General features: G+C 38.9%; 1 protein-coding gene across 3 annotated transcripts in view; it reads right to left on the bottom strand.

Moving 5' to 3' along the window:
* PPP2R2C (protein phosphatase 2 regulatory subunit Bgamma) overlaps positions 1 to 19,380 on the bottom strand; it is a 201,649-nt gene that overhangs the window by 58,706 nt on the left and 123,563 nt on the right. For all 3 annotated transcript variants that reach the window (XM_072861598.1, XM_072861600.1, XM_072861599.1), the window contains one exon: positions 370 to 467. In XM_072861598.1, the coding sequence (XP_072717699.1) occupies positions 370 to 467 (98 nt within the window). The remainder of the gene's footprint in view (positions 1 to 369; positions 468 to 19,380) is intronic.

Genomic DNA, 19,380 nt, shown 5'->3' with positions numbered 1-19,380 from the left:
TTTCTACAAAAGATACTGCAGATGGACTGAATTTAAAAGTGAAACATAAAGGTGTCACAGCGAAGGCATTGTTTTAAATGGAATGGTTCCATCAAACAGGCAAAAGCTATTAAAACAATGTAGAAGTAAAACAAAAACAACCTTCTTTTTTCTTAGCTTAGAGTTTTGGATCTTTGAAGCATTTTTGTTTGGGACAGCAAACTTCCAAGTAAAAGTTCCTTACCCTCTTTCACTTCCTCTTCCAAAGAGGTGACATTCTGTTCTACTGAATCTTGAGATTATAAACAAGTTTGTTAGATCCAATTAAAGTATTAAAAATAAAGCCAGGTTTTAGCAAGCTATTAAGGACTACGTTGGTAACTCACATACCTCAGGTTCCCTTTGGAATATAACAACCCGACCCCCCTTGTCACCAGTAGCCAGCAGTTCTCCAGTGTGGTTGAACTCAACTGTAGAAATAATATCAGCTGGAGGGGAAAAGAGAAAAAAGGCAAATTTTAGACTGCTACAACAACACAAAGGCATTAGAAATATCAATCACTCCACAAAAAATGCAACAAATGAGGGATTTGAAGGAATACAGATGAATTCAACAGCAAGTCACTAATGCAAACAGGCTGCATGCCATTACAATCTGAGGTTGCTACACAATGAAACAAGTGCAAACATAACGAGGCAAATTTGTGTTTACAGCACATCTGCAGTTTGGGGAGTGGAGGAGATCTCAGGAGAGGTTATGCTTCAAGAAGAGCCGTCTCAGGCTGCTACAAAGCTTTTTTCAGTACTGGAGATAGCAACAGCATTGGCCTCCTGATCTTTCCTCTAGCAAGGTCCAACATAACATCTCAGTCCTTAGCATGTATTATTTATTCTTCACCCTTTATGAGGGTTTTAATATAACCCCGTAGCACCAGTTTTCTCAAATATGTGTTTGAGCCAAGAGTGCACAAGCAAAGTACATGTAGCCTGTCCTAACACAGAAGAATGAAGGCAAAACCAGAACTGCTCACCGTGCAATGCTGGCAAGAGCTTATTCAAATCATCGTTTTCAGTAAATCATTTCAGCACCATAAAAATGTGTCATCAGAAGATAAAAAGATCCCAGTCTCTTCTTTTTCTAATTTTCAACAACTCCCTTTCCCTAAGCAATTGCATCAGCTTAAACAAGAAACCTCATCAAAACCTGAGGCCAGTCTTTGAGTACAAATTACTATACATCAGGATGAGAAGGGAGAAAGACTGTAGAAGCAAAAGAACTGGTTCTTCTGTTTGTATGATAGTAAATGCTAGAATCATAATCCACAGTTAATCCTACACTATTAGCATAATTTAAATTAAAATGCCTAGTGCAATAGTAAATTAAGAAGCCATCATATATACAATCACAGACAAATGCAGGGTATTACTCAGAGATTGCATGTATGAATCCTCTATAATGATCAGTATTCACTCATCAGAAACATGGGCCAGATTTTTAGAAGCGTCAGTAGTTAGCAGCTCCCCTTCAGGCATGAAAAGCTGTGGTTTTCAAACACGTTCATCATCCATCAGTTTATACTGAGAACAATGAGGCAACAGTAGGCTAAGCTCTTTTGAAAACCTAGCCCCAAATGAGTTCACTAAAATTCAAAGGAATTGAAATAACAAGTGGATGTACCATTTACTTGATACATTTTATGAATTGAAAACATCTGTTCCTATTATTCTTTTAATAGACTAGCAGTTGAGTGTTAGAAAGCTTCTATTGCCAGTAGCTCTCATCAGCAACACAGCCAATCCAAAAGATTCTTACTGGAATATTATAAACAATTCACCATCTAAAAAAGGAAAACTTTACCCTAATCATGGTAAAAAAAAAAATCTTTTAATTTTTTTAAGAAATCTTCACCATCAAATTGTTCTGTCTAAAAAAATCCAACAAAAACAAACAAACAAACAAACCTTCCTCTTTTTTTCCTCCACGCACCACATATATATATAGGAGGAAGGGGGAAATCATAAAGCGTGTATATAATTTTCTTTTTTGCTGAATAAAATGTATGGATGTGTAGACTTGGAGGAAGATGGAACATGATGATTTACAATATTTTGGGTCTGAACCAAAAGCTTCTCAGAGTTAATGGCATTTGATTTTTAAGTGGACTTCCACAGACTGTGTGTTTTATAGGTAATAACCCCAAAAGTCCTAGTCTTATTAGAGTACAGGAAGAGTAGAGAGACTCTGCTTATGGTTGGTGATGCTCTGGGGCTTGGGATGGGTTGAGTTTGATCTAAAAAAATTGCATTTTTCTTAAGTGTGCAATGAGGGAGAAGGGTAAACGCAGAGGGGAGGAATGTAATATCTATTAAAATACGTGTGTATTTGTGTGTGTATGCATGCACATGTGTAATATATATGTGATTTTCTCAACAGGTCACAAAAGAATCATATAAAATAACTGTGCAAAAGGAATGAATGGCATTTGAGCTGATACGTGTGAATACACTTGCTATTGGCCTGGAATACTTCCGCAATGGCATGAAATACTCTTCTCTATGGTCACAAAACGTTATATTGCACTTTACAGAGGGCATCAGCCAACGCCCAGTAAAGTCCACAGGAGTATTAGCACAGACTTCAGTAGTAACTGAACCAGGTTTATAATAAAACAGCTCTGCATTTGCCATTAAAATATTGTGTGCAGTTAGGTGATTATAGTTTAAAGAAAAGCAGCTAAAACATTCAGTATCTGTGGGCAGTGCGTAATGATGTTGTTCTGAGGCAAAATTCTCTCTCCCCCAAGGTGTTTCTTAGAGATGCATCCCTCCTTTCTGTTAGAAAAACTAATTCTGAACTGGAAACTACCTATCATTTTTAAATTAAGTTGTTCTGAAAAAGAGCAGATCCAATATTCTGACCTTAGAGGCTATGCAGCTTGTTGGTAAAAAATTATCCTTGAATTGAAAATCGCTTTTATTGATCCTGTAAATAACAGTTGAAAACAACAGCCAAAAAAAAAAAAAAATCTTATCCAGCATATCTGTTCAGCAGGCGAACATTAGTCATGCTGTTTTCATAAAAAAGATTAGCCAGGCTGGCTCTTCCTAAGACAGAGGAGGTAGGAACAGAATCAATCAACAAAGCTCTTCATACCCTTCTGCAGAACATTCCCCTACGTATTTATTAATGCCGTAGCAATATCAGCCACTACGGTCCCATGCTGCAGATTCTTCCATTGGAGAATGGGCCCCTGAGTGTACAGAGCAATTAACTACCAGATTTCACCCTCTCCAGGATATATAAATGCTCCACAGTGGAAGAGCTGATGAATTTGCATGTACAGTAAGCCCTTGGCAAGGGATGGCAGAGATGAAAGACTCCTTCCAGCCTTCTTCTGCACTACACCTTCCATATCTCTGCTGGCAGTGCCAAGCTTTGCACTAACGATTAGGATTATCAGAGACAGAGAGAACTTACCTATTAAGAACAATTATGGGTAACCTCAATGCCAATGGGCAAATGTTTCCAATCAGATTGCAAATCCCAACTTTTATCCACTATTAATCTTCCTACTCCATTTTTAAATTCCCCATTTTGTCTATGCAGAAATGTATATAAACTTGGATTTAAAAGTCACGATGCTCAACATTTTCACTCAGTTAAAAAGCAAAACTTGGACACTCAAAATACAGACACTGGCTGAGAAAAGCAAACCAAAAATCTTGAAAAAGATGAAAATACTGCAGGGGGGTATACACCTGGTCACCTGTTCCACATCCTGCCACAGGAAATTGTTCCAGCGGGTACGATGCTTTACAGACTTCATTTCCCAGACTAATTTTACATATTCACAGAAAGACACCACATCACTCTATAGGTTAAACTTACAGGAAGTTTCTCCTGATCCAGTCTGAAGTATTTCATCCCCTGACTCCTAGTCACCTCTGCCCTTTTGTACCTCATTAACTAACTCCTCTGCAGCTTCACAATTTACACTCTTTAAATGTGCTTAATGGCTATGTTGTACCCAACAGCTGCTGCTTAGCCAGATACATTCAGTTTTTCTAATAGATCTAAGTCTATCAATGTACATCTGTGCACACCAAGATATCTCTAGCTGATTGTACTGCTCTTCTCTCAACTTCATGAGTATTGCTCCAGGACAGATGCAGGCAAAGGAACCCTCCAGCAGCCCTCCCTCAGGGCTCAGTGTGGGGTGGGATGAAACAAAGGTTGGTACACGTAGCCCAAATTAATTCTGGCCTTTATTTCACACCATCACATACTTTTCGATGTTCACTTTCTAGCCTCTTACAGGTTTATTTTAAGGGTTTTTAATAGCTTATTCCTATATAACACAAACAGGTCCAAATACCTTTACAATAATTAGAAAAGCCTTATCTATATAATAATCTTTGCATAATTTTGGGCACTCTAGCATAGTTGCATGTCATTTTCCACCTAGTATGCACTCAGTAAAGCAAAGTCTGAACATACTTACTCATCTTCATACAGTTTTTTGGTCAGAAACCTCAAGTAACTCTACAAAAAGCTCAACTATAATTTTCTGTGTGTTACTTTTACTAATAATTTCTACCTTTCTGTGGCCTTTCATTTGAAGGCCCTGGTATCCTTTATTTTGCTTCAGAAGATCAGGAAAGCAAAGAAAATTTCAAAACTATTTCACCCAGCACAGAAATGCAGCTTTTTGGACAGCAGTAGCAAGTTTTGAGGGCAAACATCATGCAACGGTACAGGGAAAAGAAGATCAGAGAATATAATATTCCGTTGAATTGCAGTGTAATCCTGATAGAGACTGAAAGGATTTGGAATGGGCCAGAACACTGGAACTAACATCAGTACTTTTCTCAAAAAAAAGCTGTGAAATCCTGCCAGCCAGAACAGGTCAGAACTTCTCCTTTATATCACATCCACCACAATCAGCGTGGCAACACTGCCAGCCCGAGCTGACTGAACCAGCATCTAGGTCAGGTTTTTGTTGTGTGTGTTCCCAGTGGCTAGCAGGCAATCTTGTAGTCTATGTTATTTCAACCAAGTTCTGACCTGGCCTAACCTTGGTTTGTGAAATCCAATAAGATCACAGCACAATCTGGCATGGCTGCAAGCAATGTTCAGTCATACTGATACGAAAAGTCCCTGAGGAGCATAATCTGGAAGAAACAACAAAGAAGCTTGCAACAAAGAGAGCCATAAAACAAAAGGACAAATGGTAGATAAAAGAGGAGCAGTATTACAGGATCTCGTGTGAAGGGAAGGCCATTACAGTGAGCTGTGTTGTCAGAATTTAGTTTAGACTTGGACAAAAAAAGGAGGGGGTGGGGGGAGAGAAAAAAATTGATGGGAAGCAAAAGCCTGCTTCCTTTTTTTTTAAGCTGAAGTTTCAAAGGTTTCCTCAAGCAGACAGAAAACAAGGTATGCAAAACCTCAAAGGTATGAGGGTCAGGTGAATCCTTCTTTTCTGAAGTAGCGGGCAGAGAGACCCTTGACAACACAAAAATCTCCTACTTGAAACAGCAGACTCTGTAACGCACTTTCATTCTGGTTCACAGCAGTGTTATTCACCATCTTGGATCCAGGGATTGTATGACACTAGAAACCACCCCTCAAAATTCAAGTAAACACAATGCAAAATCTCACACATTACACTGTCCATCTTGGCTGGGTCAGAAACTTAACACTAAAAGCCAACACACCAGAAAGCCAACTCCACTCTACTGGTAGACAAGACATTTTGTTGACCTACACACAAACTGATCACGTCTCCAAGTCACCAAAACAACAGAGGATACGAGCCAGTACACAGTTGGGTGGCCATATCAGAAGGACAGATGAGAGAAAAAGAGAGCGCAAGGATGCACAAGATGGAGAGCGAGCGAGCATGCGAACATGTTAAAAAGAGCAAGAGCATGGGAAAGGGCGCAAAAGAGCATGCCTGAGAGAGCACATGAAAGAGCATGCCTGAGAAAGCATGAAAGAGCACAAGGAAATGCCACAGCAGAAGATAAAGTAGTTTGAAAAGAAGGATCTAGCTGCCCCTTTGCTCCTGGGATTATCTGTCACCCTGGCAAATCTTTTGCTTTGCTTTTTTTCTTGTTTATTATGGCTTTAAAACCTGAGGGAGTTTGTGCTGCAAAACGGTAAGTGTTTGCTCCATGTTAGATTTATGGCAATGCAAAACACAACAGGAAGCTGACTTTGGCCAAAGCAAACTTTGAGCATAGATGCTAATAGTGTAAGTGCTTCAGGGATCAGTGAAACAAGGTGATCAATCAATAACAGAATGAAATCCAGAGATGTGTGTCCATGATGCTTCAGGTAGTTGTTTTCCTAACTGACACCTTGCCTGGCTTCATTGCTAGCAAGCACAAATATATCGAGGGCAAAATCCAAACAGTCCCATTTAATCCTGTCAAGCAAGAACAAGGAAGTTTAATCGGGCTACATATCACCTTTCTTCCCAAGTATAACAATCTCTTCCTGATGTGAAATCCAAAACCACAGGTTTGAATGCTGAACAGCTCTTGAAAGGCTGCTTGAAACAAGAACACTTCAGCTGGGGATGGTAGTAAATAATAGTTTAAAAAAAAAAAAAAGGAAGCAACAAAATTCCTAACCTCAAATCCTGGCAAGCACTGAGCAAATCTTTCCCTTTTTTCCATCTTTAATCTCCAACTTTTGGATTTTAGAAATGCTACACGTACACAACTCGGTAGCCTGTATCAGCCCTGGCTGATCATGAGACCATCACAATACTGCTGAGTTTCACAGGTCGATGCATCTGTATATCCTCAGGGACCAAGGAAAGCACCTTCCCATTCAGAACATTTGAATGTAGGTTCACTGCTCACTCAGAGAGAGAATTCACTTGAAACAGAATCTAAAAACCAAATCCAAAATTTGCACCCCCTCTATGAGCACCTATGACCACTGTGATTTACTGTTTCTAGCCTCGAGCTTTAATAGAGTTGGTTTTTTTCTCCAATATTTTTGTATGTATTTATTTTAAGAGCTTAGAAAATGTTTGAACAGCTTTTTAATCACATGCTAATTTCTAGCTGTATTTCTCAAATTAGAAAATCAGGAAATGACACCCAACCATTGGAGCACAGTCAATGTGAAAAAAATTTCTTTGCGTACAGGACAAATACATAAAATAGATTATCTGGGTTCTGTGCTCTGCGCTAAAAAACCACTTCATACTGAATACAAGTCACTGAGATTCAGTTTTTCATGAAGTGACACCACCACCCCCCCCCTTTATTCCTAATTTAAAAGCTCAAAGCCCTTATTTCAGAGGTTCTGGCACCCATCTCCCTCCTGCAGAGTACAAGGCCTCCAGGAAAAGAGGCCAGAGAGACTTAACCTTCTGCCCACTGAGGTAAATGGAAAGTTTTCCACTACTTCAGTAGTAAATAAGGTCAAGGAACATTTGTCAGATGTGATGTAGCTGAAAATTAGGGCACATTTCTCAAAATTTTGGCTACAGTTTACATGCACTTCAGTTTCTTCATGTTCAAGGTGACCTGCTTAGATCAGCAAGACCTTGCAAAGCTTCAGTCGTTAGTTCTGCAGAATGCCTAATTAACGTTACTTATTGTTATTACTTATAACGTTACTTATTATCCTTGCTGAAGTCACTAAGTGCAGTGCTTTGTGTCTTCATAATCTGAAATAGTCAGTGGATTGATAAAAAGCTTGCTACAATTCCTTTCAATACCTATTTAGGGGCTCCCAAATAGCAGTACCGCATCACCTGCAGTAACCGAGCAGCCTCTCAGTGCTGTGAGCCTGGCAGTCCTGCCTATACAGTAACAGGCAGGCAGGGGCTGCCTCCAGCCCTGCCACCAGCAGGTACCTCGGCTGCTGGGGATGTCCAAAGCAGCTAAGCCTGGGAAGCACTGATCCCTCCATCCTGTTCAACCCGAACAAACTGGAAAACTCACTAGAAAGCCTTTCACCTTCGGTAAATCTAAGCCATTCAGTAACACTGCTCATAGCTGTTCTTACAAGCAACACTTAAAACTAAGAAAACACTGCAGATCAGTCTCTTTTTTAGCATAAAGATATGCAGAGAAAGCTTCTAAACATCACATCCCCTAAAAGCTTCTTCACAGCTTACACTGTGTAACACATGCTAGTAATTTACTCTTCTGAGATTTCTGAGGAAAAAAAAAAAGAAAAAAGTGCAGCCGGACATTTATTTCTTTCTTTCTCTGTTTGCTGTCAGATGAGGCAGTCATCTAAGCTAAGGATTCAGCAACCGGCTTGAAACACTCCACTTTATAAACGTTAGCGCAATTAGGAAACGTGCCAGTCCGCTCCTCTTACCAACCAACACTGAAGGGCAAAAAGGAAAAAATCACCATGGGGATCACATTATGTATTTACAATTTCCAGAGTGGGGTTTAAACTGGTACTCACAGAAGGAAGCCTGCCTGAGCTGGGAGCTTCTGCTCAGCTCCATGTTACTTCCCACCGAGGAGCTGCACAGCCTGGCTGCCAGCAAAAGACAGATTAGAAATGGTGCTGCCAAGTGTTAAAAATGCTAGGCAACCGGGTTTTACTGAGAGCATAGAAAGACCTTGAACCTCACCCCTCATTTTGGAGCAAATAAATGCCAAAAATGAAAAGTGTACAAATTATTAAAATATAGTAATTTTACTTTCACTGTCAGAAGTGATTATGCCTGTGCATAATAATTGCAATGATCTACAATAAGCAAACATCAAGTTTTGCTAAAAGGCTATTATAAAACAAGGACAAAAAGAATCCCACCCATATTTAGAATTTTAAAGGAAAATCATTAATTTAAAATATATCAGAGAGTAATGAAAAGTCATCCAAAATTTAAAATACAATCCTGAATAATCAGATTCAATATGAATGTTATTTCCCATGTATTACATACAAAATTCAATAGAATTTCACTGCCAGCTGGTTCTGAACTACTTTTTTTTTTTTTTCCCCGTTAACTGAGCAATTAAATTCCAGAAGCAAAGCTCTCAGTAATTGTCACAGCAGTTCTCATGTTCAAAGCACTTTCCTGGCATTAAACCCCCCAGCAACCCAAGGAAGTCAGTAAGGAAATGTTAGCATTCCCATTTTAAACAAAGGAAAAAATGAAACAGATCCTCCAGAGTTTTTATCCAAGATCAGAGCAGCAGTTTTGATTATACACATACTAACTGACAGATAATCCAGGCTGTGGCTCAGCAAAACATTTCTATTTAATAAAGCTCTTAACCACTTGTCTAGAGACTTAAATGTTCCTGCATTCAGTTCAAATGAGTATGCATGTTGTTAAATGAATATACTGATGGAGCCCTAACAAACAAAGCCTCACAATACCATGCACCAAGGAAGAAACAGCCCCATTGAGCAGGCTTTTGGGTGAAGCAGGGGGGATATAATCTTAAAAATCATGAAGGGCTGGAGCTAGGAGCTGGACTACAGCCAGAGTCTTTTAGCGCAGAGTGATGACAAGGAAAGCAGAGACACAACAGCCATATTGGCGCTCGTAAATGAAGGAGAGCTCCAGGACGTTCCTGGGCTTTGCAGTGCTATGATTCATACTGTTAAATCACTAGGAGTGGACCTTGACAGGCTTTTGCCTGTGATAAATTGCTCTCCCCCAAACACCACTTCAGCGTGGCTCAGGGGTTATCACAAGCTGGGGACATTTCTCAACAGGTAGCACTCACGCAGCCACGATGTTTTGGGAGCAGTGGAATGTCCCCCTCATAGGCACCGGCCCCGCCATGCCAGCTGGTCGCAGCGCTCCTAAACATTCAGTTTACTCAGGCAGATGTACTTAGTGACTGCAACTCATAGGAATCAGTGTTGCACATAGACTGGTAACACTCACACTCTGCTATGTCAAATTATATTGAGGTTTTCTGCTACAACTAGCAGAGGCTGGGGTTTCCCAGAGTACAAGGGGCTCTGGAGCCTTAGAATCTAGCACAGGGAAAACAAACCACATCTGCTTTTCTCAGTCTTAATGCACGAGGGTAGATGGCAGCGTTTAAATCTACTGATCGGACACTTTGACTACAGGATGCAAATAAACTATATCCACATACCATGAGCAACGTACAGCTCTAACGTATACATCACTGGACATCTCCTCTGTGACTCCCAGAAGTGAGCCAGCAAGCTAAGGTCACACACAGGGCTTGTTGGCTGTCACGGGAGCTCGATGCTAAGCCGTATAGATACTCATCTAACATTAGCATCTGTTGGCTTGGCAGGCTCCAAACGCAATTCAGCTGACAACTCTGAATTTGCCTCTGGGTCTGTCACAAGATCATATAACCGTGGGACTTCTGGGAGTGCCTAATACTTCTTTGATGAAGATCACGCACATTATAAGATATTAGATCCATTCTAAACATCCTTTGAAATCACTGTTTGTGACCTTTCAGAATTATCCAGGTAGTGCGGCTGGCTTAAGTGTGTAAACTAAAGCCAAGCTCGAAGATCACACAATTAGTTCTTCTTGCTTGCATCAAGATCTCTTCAGCAAGTTTATATCATGATCCCAAGACCAGAAAAATAAGATTTTTTGGTGTTAACATGGGTTACTGCTACTGATAGAACATCAAATGCTGCTCCTAAACTGGTCTAAAAATGGACAGAACAACCGTTCTGTATCAGCTTCACTATCAACCCTCCTGCTTCAAGGTTTGATATGAGTGTGGAAAGATTATAAAAATTTAGTAGTGGCTTGCACAACTTTACATGGTCTAAAAGCTCATCTCATAAGATTCAGTTCATGAAAGGCCAAAGTCTTTATTTATATATATATACACATATATGTATCTAACTAAATAAATGTGAGCAAAGATGGAATTACTCATGTACTTAAAATGAAGAGCATGCTAAATCACCCTATTATGTCAGGAACTAGAGGAACTCTTGGCCCTGAAAAATTGAATTCTAGAGAGCTGGCGTGTGCAAAACCCAATGATAAATTTGCCCTCAAGTTTAATGCATCATATTTCTGTAATTGCTCATTAAAAAAAAATACTTAAAGAACAGAAGATATTAAAAATCAATGCACCTTTCCCCAGCCTGTGTCTGATAAAGAAACTTCAAACACTGTTAACGGCCTCAGGAAATAAACATTCCTGTTTTGGGATATTCTCAAAGGAGTTCAATTATATAACAGGACTAGATCAGCATATATTATGAATGCTATGGACAGTGTCTAAAACAGCAACTGTTTGCTGGTCAGGCAATTTCAGGTTTTTTTCCTACTCTGAGGAATGTATCAGCATGCAGGTAACCCAGTAATTACATAAAACAGCCCTGAAAGCTCTTTCCAGTACAATAATACCATATTGCAAGTGGGAGCTCAGACCGTTCCCAATGTGTTCACAGCTGGAGAACATGGACTTCAAAGCTTCAAGCCTATCATGTTTAACACTGAGTGCAATCATTCCTTCTTCATCAAAAGGTTAAATGCAAAATATAGCTTCTGCCAGCATACCGCTAAAGCTGAAAAGTTAAAAACAAAATAGACTGGAAAAACAAACATCAGTAGGTCAGATTTCTGTCTCTACAAAGACAGACCTAGAGGAATTTTCTTAGGAGCCTCCCCAGATCAGGGGGGCTTCAAAGCATATGGTGATGTCTCATGAATCTGCAGGCACCTTCCCCAAGGCCATACCTCCCGGAGCCATATAGTTTGAGAGCTGCTAATTTGCAGCCCACACAGATAACATTTAGACATCTAAGCCCCTGAAAGAAGTGCAAGGCTTCCAACCCCCTCCGATTATCCTTGAAGCTGTGCCTTACAATCATCGCCGGTTGTTAAAATGCAGTCCACAGTAATTGTTGCTGTGCTCTCAAAGCAGAGCGGCCTTTGCTGCAATACAGCAGTTCTGAGGCATGAGGCCAACTGAAGCCTCAAGTCTATTTTAATCCCACTATAATTATAAATGATGGATATGTAGTCGAGATGCTTCTGAATTTTTGTTTGCATGAGGGTGTATTTATGCATTGCAGAAGAGCACTGCAGAGGAATATCTGAGCTAGCACTGACTGAACTGGCATCAGAGCCAACATAACAACGTTAGCGCGACAGCGTGCCCGAGACATCGCTGCTGTCAGGACACACTGCCACGTTCAGAGCTAACTACAAAACATACCTTTTCACCATCCTCCATTAAGCAATGCTGACATACCCATTAAATACAGAATGAAGAGAAAAGGTGTGGACAGGTTTCTCCGAGGCAAAGCAGTAGAGAAACACACTGGTTAGTTGTTCAAAGGACCGTGATAAGGGGAAAGTTTTACCCAAATCAGAACCGCAGAGTAGATGCTGGAAAATTTGCCAAAGGCTGGTTGAGTGGAGAGAGACATGGCGTTCCCCAGGCCCGGCAACAGCAAGCTGTTGCCGCCAGGCCTCGCACTGCAGTGAAGGGGACAGATGCAGACCCAGACACCATTTCTTAACCCTGGAAGAAACTGGCTCACTACAATATTTTTATTTCACGTTGTTATCCCTAAGTGATGCAATACTTATCAGAAAAGTAGCAAACAAACTCTTTTTACTTCATAAAGCAACACACCACTGCACTTTGCTAGAAACACCACCTCAGATCAAATACATGCTGGTTTTAGTTTCATAGCCTCATATGAGCTTGCACAATTAGCAGCTAATTCATGTGAGAAAGAGGTTTGCTTCTACACATGCTTTGAACTTACTGGAGGGTCCAGTGTGAAGCAATATTGTGTTAAATATATTGTAAGTACTAAGTATACTTTCCACTGAAACCAGTAAGGAGGAGTTCTGTAATTATTTACACTACAGGCCTTCTCCAGATCACAGCTGCTGCATACTGTTTTCTTCTCAAACACAGAAATCTTTTAGAAACAAAATTATTTCCTCAGGATGCTGAACTTCCTCAATTTCCAAGCAAAATGTGGTCTTTTACATTACTGGAGTGTCATTCAATTGGAATCAACAAGAAATTGTGTAAGCAATGCATCATAACAAATTTTGGACGTGCTACCTGAATATTCAGACAAGGCGTTCACCACATGTAAGGGAGAAATACAAATTTTACCTTAAAAAAAAAAATAAATCATCATGAGTCCTGCCTCACAGTCTTATCACAAAGGGAGCTAGCTCTTATTTCAGTCTTCCATGCTTAGAACGGATGCCTGAAGAAAGCAGTTAGGGCCTGCAAATTCTTTACCTCAGTCTCTCTTCTAAAGTCCTATAAACTCCCAGATTATTTAAGGCAAAAAGAGCTTGCAGAAAGACATGAGGAAATACTACTTACATACACTACTTCAGGCTAAACTAACCTACCAGAGGGAGGTACCGTTCTGGAGGCACAATCCAACCCTCAATAAGGACCTCAGGATTTGACCTGTACCCGAGTACACTCACACAGGGAAGCCGAAATGGGCAGCAAAGCTTCTTTTCCCAGTGATTTTGCACAGATTTTTGAGCTCCTTTCAATAGAATAAATTCCTTTATCTGCCCACTTCCATCCCACTGTTGATTGTTCCAAGTATACCCTGGGAAACTGTCTGCCATAAACATCCAACCATCAAGCAGTCACTAAAAAAGTTCCTTTTTCAGAAAACAGACAAATGAGAATCATTATCATAAAGGCCCTATTATGAGGAAAGAAAATTATGGTTGCACTAATGTTTCTCCTGATGATGTGAGATGATCAGTCTTTCAAAAGATGTCAGAGTGGTACCTGGCCACTTGGAGCTAAAAGCATACTGATAGCTTCAGAAAGTCAGCAACAAACCATATAAAAATTGGTATTTTTGATAAAGGAAAGCAAGGCACTATGAATCACCCAGAAAAATCTGATGCTTTTCATCTGTTTTTTGAGTAACTGACAAGATTTACGAGCCAGCTGGTAAAATAATGAAGGAAAGAGGCCAGTAAAACTATACAAAGCTAAGAGAAACTGCCTTGTACTAATTAGAAACAACGTGCAGTCTGATGACACTTTATAGACTTCAATTACCATACTCGGCAGGAAGGAGCTTTCAAACATCTGTATGATGATTATTCTCCACTGGGATGTCATTTACAGTGCAAAGTATTAAAAACAGGGCCAAAAAATCAATTATAATCTTTGTAAATGAGCATATTCTTGATCTAAGGGATTTGAACTTGTGTGTGGAAATTGGCTTTAAAAGGAGAGACAGAAACTGATTTGACAATGAAATGGGCAGCAAACCCCCCCATATCTGATTTGCACAAAATTAAACTTAAGGATCATTAAAATAATACTTTGTATATAAAGTGCAAGAACAAAAGAATATTATTAGAAGTGAAGCCTAACAAAGCAATGACTAACCACATGTGAGGTTCAACCAGAGGCTTTCTGTATTTAAATTTTTAGGTGAATATCCAGAAACACTGTCCATTGACCAGGATTACTTGGATGAGTAAAGACATGTACACACTAGGCAGGAATACAAAATCAGATCTTTTATTGTTCTAAATTGTTCTAAACGATTTCTTTCATATTTACATAGAAAAACACAAACATGCAAAAGTAATAGGGAGACTAGGAAGCAACCAATAGCTAATGAGAATGTTATTTCAACTGGTCACTATTTAATAAATTAGTGCAGAGAATTAAGGATTTTACCCTGTAATCAAAGGAAATCAAAATAATGTGGAAAAACGTAAATTACCAGAGGAAAAAAATATAAAATTTACCACTGTAAAATAAAAAAAAAGAAAACCAACAACCAACCAACAAAAAAAGGTTGTTTGAATGGATTGAAGGTTTTCTTTTCTCTTTTACTGATTTTCAGACATGTCTGTCATCTCAGAGAATATGCTTAGGAGGTATGTGAAAGCAATGCCAAGTATTATACAAGAGCAAACGGGAACAGCAGTGGTCAACTGCAGAAAATGGCTAGAAAATTTGCCAGTCATTGCATCAGAATCCTTAATCATGGTACAAAATCTGGCAGTGTTAACCTGACTTTACAGATCGCTGATATGACCAAGCACCACAAGTACTTTGCACAGACAGTAAGATGAATATAACTTTTTCTCTTGGAAGCAAAACTTATTTGCCTTTGCAAGGGTAGATTAATGACCTACCAATATACTGCTGAACTTTAAGAATATTTTAAAGCACAAGCTCATGTAGAGTGCAGACACTTGCTTGCTGAGTAATGCCAAAAGCATGTGCTCTAAAGGTTGTCTCCTAGTAATTAAGGAGGTACTAACCTAAGGTGTTGGTTTTGACCTTTAAAGCCCTAAGCAATCTGGAAATCTAGCTGAGAGACCAGGCTTTCTGTGCACTTTCCTCCCTCTTTCTTCTCTCCTTTTGCTTTTATAGCGATGATTAGAAAGAAGCTGTCAGTCCCCCTCTGACATTCTGTCATTTGGTCAGACAGGACCTGGACCTATTAAACTCTCATTCAAACTTCACAGCTCATTTCTCCTGGGAACAAAACTAAGAGGATACCCTAGAAGAGTTGTTTTATGAAGGTACCACTCAGTTTTGTAGTAGGCTACTACACAGATGAGCAATTTTAAAAACATAGCGGGATTTTCACGGTTAAGAAAAGGAAGGCAGTCCAGAACATAGGACGAGATCCCAACCGGCTGTGTATAATCAAAGATGGAGGATACTTTCATAATTCCTGGTCTCTTCATTGCCATGGAACATCATGGCCGTCACCAGTGTTCTAGAAGAAGGAACTGCACAACGTATTTAATACCATGTACTCCACAGCATTAAAATGAAGTCAGAATTTCACATGAAAATTCAAGATAACTAGGTTAATGCAGGATGTCTGCAGCAGAATTTCAGCAGCACAGCAGTCTCCAAAGCTATTTTGAGCAGTAGCAACTACTTACTGAAGTGGAATCAGTGAGTGGCCACATTCCCTATTGTTGGGAATAACAAAGCTGGAACACCTCTAACAGGCTACCTAGGGATTACTTCAGCTAAATGCAGCTTTGTTATCAAAAAAGAAAAGGACTTTTTTCAGCCTGACAGCAGCATAAAAACTCTTGTTCATACTGAATGACACATGAACAGAGATTGGCATTTATAATTTTCTGCTGGTTAAAGACTCATTCTTGCTCCCATTGAACTAAATGAGGCAAAACTGACATTGATTTCAATCAGATTGTCAGTAGACCTTAAAGATACTAACCATCAGCACTTATTAATATGGAATTATCAGCGGAAAACATATTGACTAGTTGATCTAAATACTTTATCTTCATTCATCAAAACACTTACTCCAAATGAACAAAGACAGAAAACTGAGCCCAGACCAAAGGTCATGCTGAACTTACAAATTGCAATGACTGCTGATACCCATTACCAGCAGCAGCAGCATGATGTGTATTGCACCCAATCAAACCAATGGACAGAATATTAAATGGGAAACACACAGCACATCCCCCCCTCAGTTTCCCAGCAGTTCAAATTTCACATGAAACGTGAAAAATCCATAAAAATAATTTCATACAACTGGCTACTTATTTGCTGAAGGCCTTTAAAAATAAAAGGCAAAATCAACTTGTGACCATAAATGCTACAACTCTCGTAAAAAGCTCTTAAACGCCATTAGTATTATTTTTAACTTCAGAGAAATAATTAATGTACTATAAAGGAGAAAAAGAGTGGTAAAAATTCTGAATTTAATTATATGAATGGTATTCTATATACACTTAATTGCATAGCAGTAACACAACCACTTTCATTATTCTTTATAGCTTCAGATGCCCATTAGCACAATCCCCAAGGTTCCTCATGAATAATTAGATTAGGAAAGGGGGACTCTCTGATGAAATGCAATAGGATGTGATGCTTATGAAACAGCACATCTTGAATCCAGATGCTGACAACATCATGAAGAGCTAATTTGCACATCCAAATTAATGCCATCATGATGATAATATAAAAGAAAGATATGCATATAAAATGAGCTACAAAAAATAATGTCAAAAAGAACTGAGGTACTTATATTACAAAAATACATCTTTTTGACATTTTAACCCAGTTGGAAAGGTGTAAATAGACTACATGTCATATTCATGAGCATAGAGCTACTTAAGCAGACTTACTAGAATTTAATCCACTATTTGGCAACACATGGGCAAGCTGTTTAATAAATAGTTATACCCATCAAACATGTGCAGCACTCACATAAACAGGTGAATAAATTTCATTACATGTTATTAAACATCTGTTTCCATTTGATACACTGAATGTTTTTGTATTGCTTGGTGCTTCTTAGGTATATACCATCAACAAAATTGGCAGTGATATATTTTTTGAAGGGGCATAAAAGACACAAACAAATGGGGTTTAAAAAATATTTTAAAGAGAGTCAGATATTTCTGCAGCTGTCATGAGTCGTCTCCCTGCATATTTACGTATCTGAATAGTTAAGAAATTTCTCCCTCAAATCCACTTAACAGAAAATAATGGGATCTCCACAGAAAGGGAAATAGTTTTCTTCCATTTCTGTGGTTCTCCTTCATGTGAAGTTTAAAACACAAATATATATATTACAAGTCACACTCTACCATTTGCTACTTGGACATAAATGTCAAAGTCATCTGCTCCTCTCTCCACGTTTTACAGCATGTAATGTACATGTATCCTGTTTGCCCTATGCATTTGAGAACATGTTCTGCCAATGCAGAGCACATTAGTCAAAACGATTTTCAACTTTAAAAAAAATTGAAATTCGCATCAAGCTGATGGGAACCCTTTAGAATAATGACACATTATATGTAAACTCACCAGAAATGATAATATTGCTGAAAAGGATATGGCAGAAACAGAAGAAGGATAAAAGTGCACAGATGGGACACAAGCATGAGGCATAATACTGGAGGCATAACAGTGAAGACATGATAAAGCAACAATTTTGCAAACGTAATCACTTGAAATTTTCTTATGATACAAGGGCAAGGAAAACCTCATTAAATGAAAAAAATATCATACTTAAAGCTAATAATAACAATGTTCTACACTAAGCATTTAGGAATCTACTACGAAATATCACTGAGACAAGAAGATCAATAGCATTCAAGCGAGATGTATGCAGTTATGCACTTATCCACAGTTAGCACTAATCATGACAAAAGTTTACTAACTGGGACAGAAAGATACCTTTAAAAAACAACAAAACCAACAAAAAACCCCAAACAATCCCATATCGTCCCAACAATAATCTCAACAATGTGGAAAATAAAACATTTTTCTGGACAAATGATACACATTTAGAGGTAAGTGGGATGCTAACAGGGGAAGAACAGCAAACCCTTCCACTTTGTATTTGGGTAGTTATGATGAAGCATGCGTTATTTTTGTACAGAATATTACACCTACTACATAAACAACAAGAATTACAGGGTGCTTCATTATTCATTCTAACAAAACACTTCCTTTTAAAAGAAGTTTAAAGTGCCAGCTTCTTCATTACCAACAGTCTTTGCTTACTGAGATTGCTCCAACACTGCTTAAATCACTAGCAGTTCCTTCCAGGGACTTCAAGGGAAACAATATCAGGACCAGTCTATGAGTAGAATACGTTAACAAAACCAAAAATCAAATAACCAGCAAGACACACAGGCAACATGCAGTGAGGAAACATATGTGAGGCATAAGTGAAAGCTTTTATTGGTATATGAAAGCATTTTCATGAGCTTTTGCCACTGTAACCCTCATGCTTCCTGTACTTACCTGCCTTTTTTTTGTCACCTCTTGCTGTGCACTGTCTAAGTTCTAAGATTCTGGTGGCATGTTCATTTTAATCACCTATAAGGCATCATACACTCTTGTGGCACTGAAGTGAATAAATAACACAAGGCCTTTTATTTTGAGAAGACACAACTACCTGCTCTCAGTCATGATGTATGTTGTACTGACCCAAATAAAAGACAGCCTCAATTCAATGTAGTCCTTCACTTCAAAGGCCAAATACTAAAATATACATAGATATATTTTAAAAGCTCCTGCGTGTCATCCTAAAGCTAATAGTCAATAGTTTCCCAGTGCATAAATTCACAAAACACCATGCCTAAAACCAGAGCTGTCATGCCAGTTTTTCCTCCTCACAGTCTGCCTGCCACACAGTCTGTGCTTTGCAGCAGCACTGAGACCCATTTCTGGACTTACATGGTGCAAATGGATGACATTTTAGGTCCCTTATTCCCTCACCTGCTTTCCTATAATTCTTCATTATGTGCTCAAAGGTTGGAAGTTCTGCCCCAAAACATGCTACTTCTGAAACACTGTCAGATGATTTAGGATGGTTTTGGCAGATAATGGTTTCTGAAGTTACATCAGCCTAGGTCTGTGCAATAATTTATATACTGGTAAGATGTAACTTAAGTCCATGTATAATTT

The sequence above is a fragment of the Ciconia boyciana genome, chromosome 5 (assembly GCF_034638445.1).
Source record: "Ciconia boyciana chromosome 5, ASM3463844v1, whole genome shotgun sequence".
Classification (NCBI taxonomy): domain Eukaryota; kingdom Metazoa; phylum Chordata; class Aves; order Ciconiiformes; family Ciconiidae; genus Ciconia; species Ciconia boyciana.
Note: the sequence above shows the minus strand (reverse complement) of the source record. Positions and strands in the feature narration are given on the sequence as shown.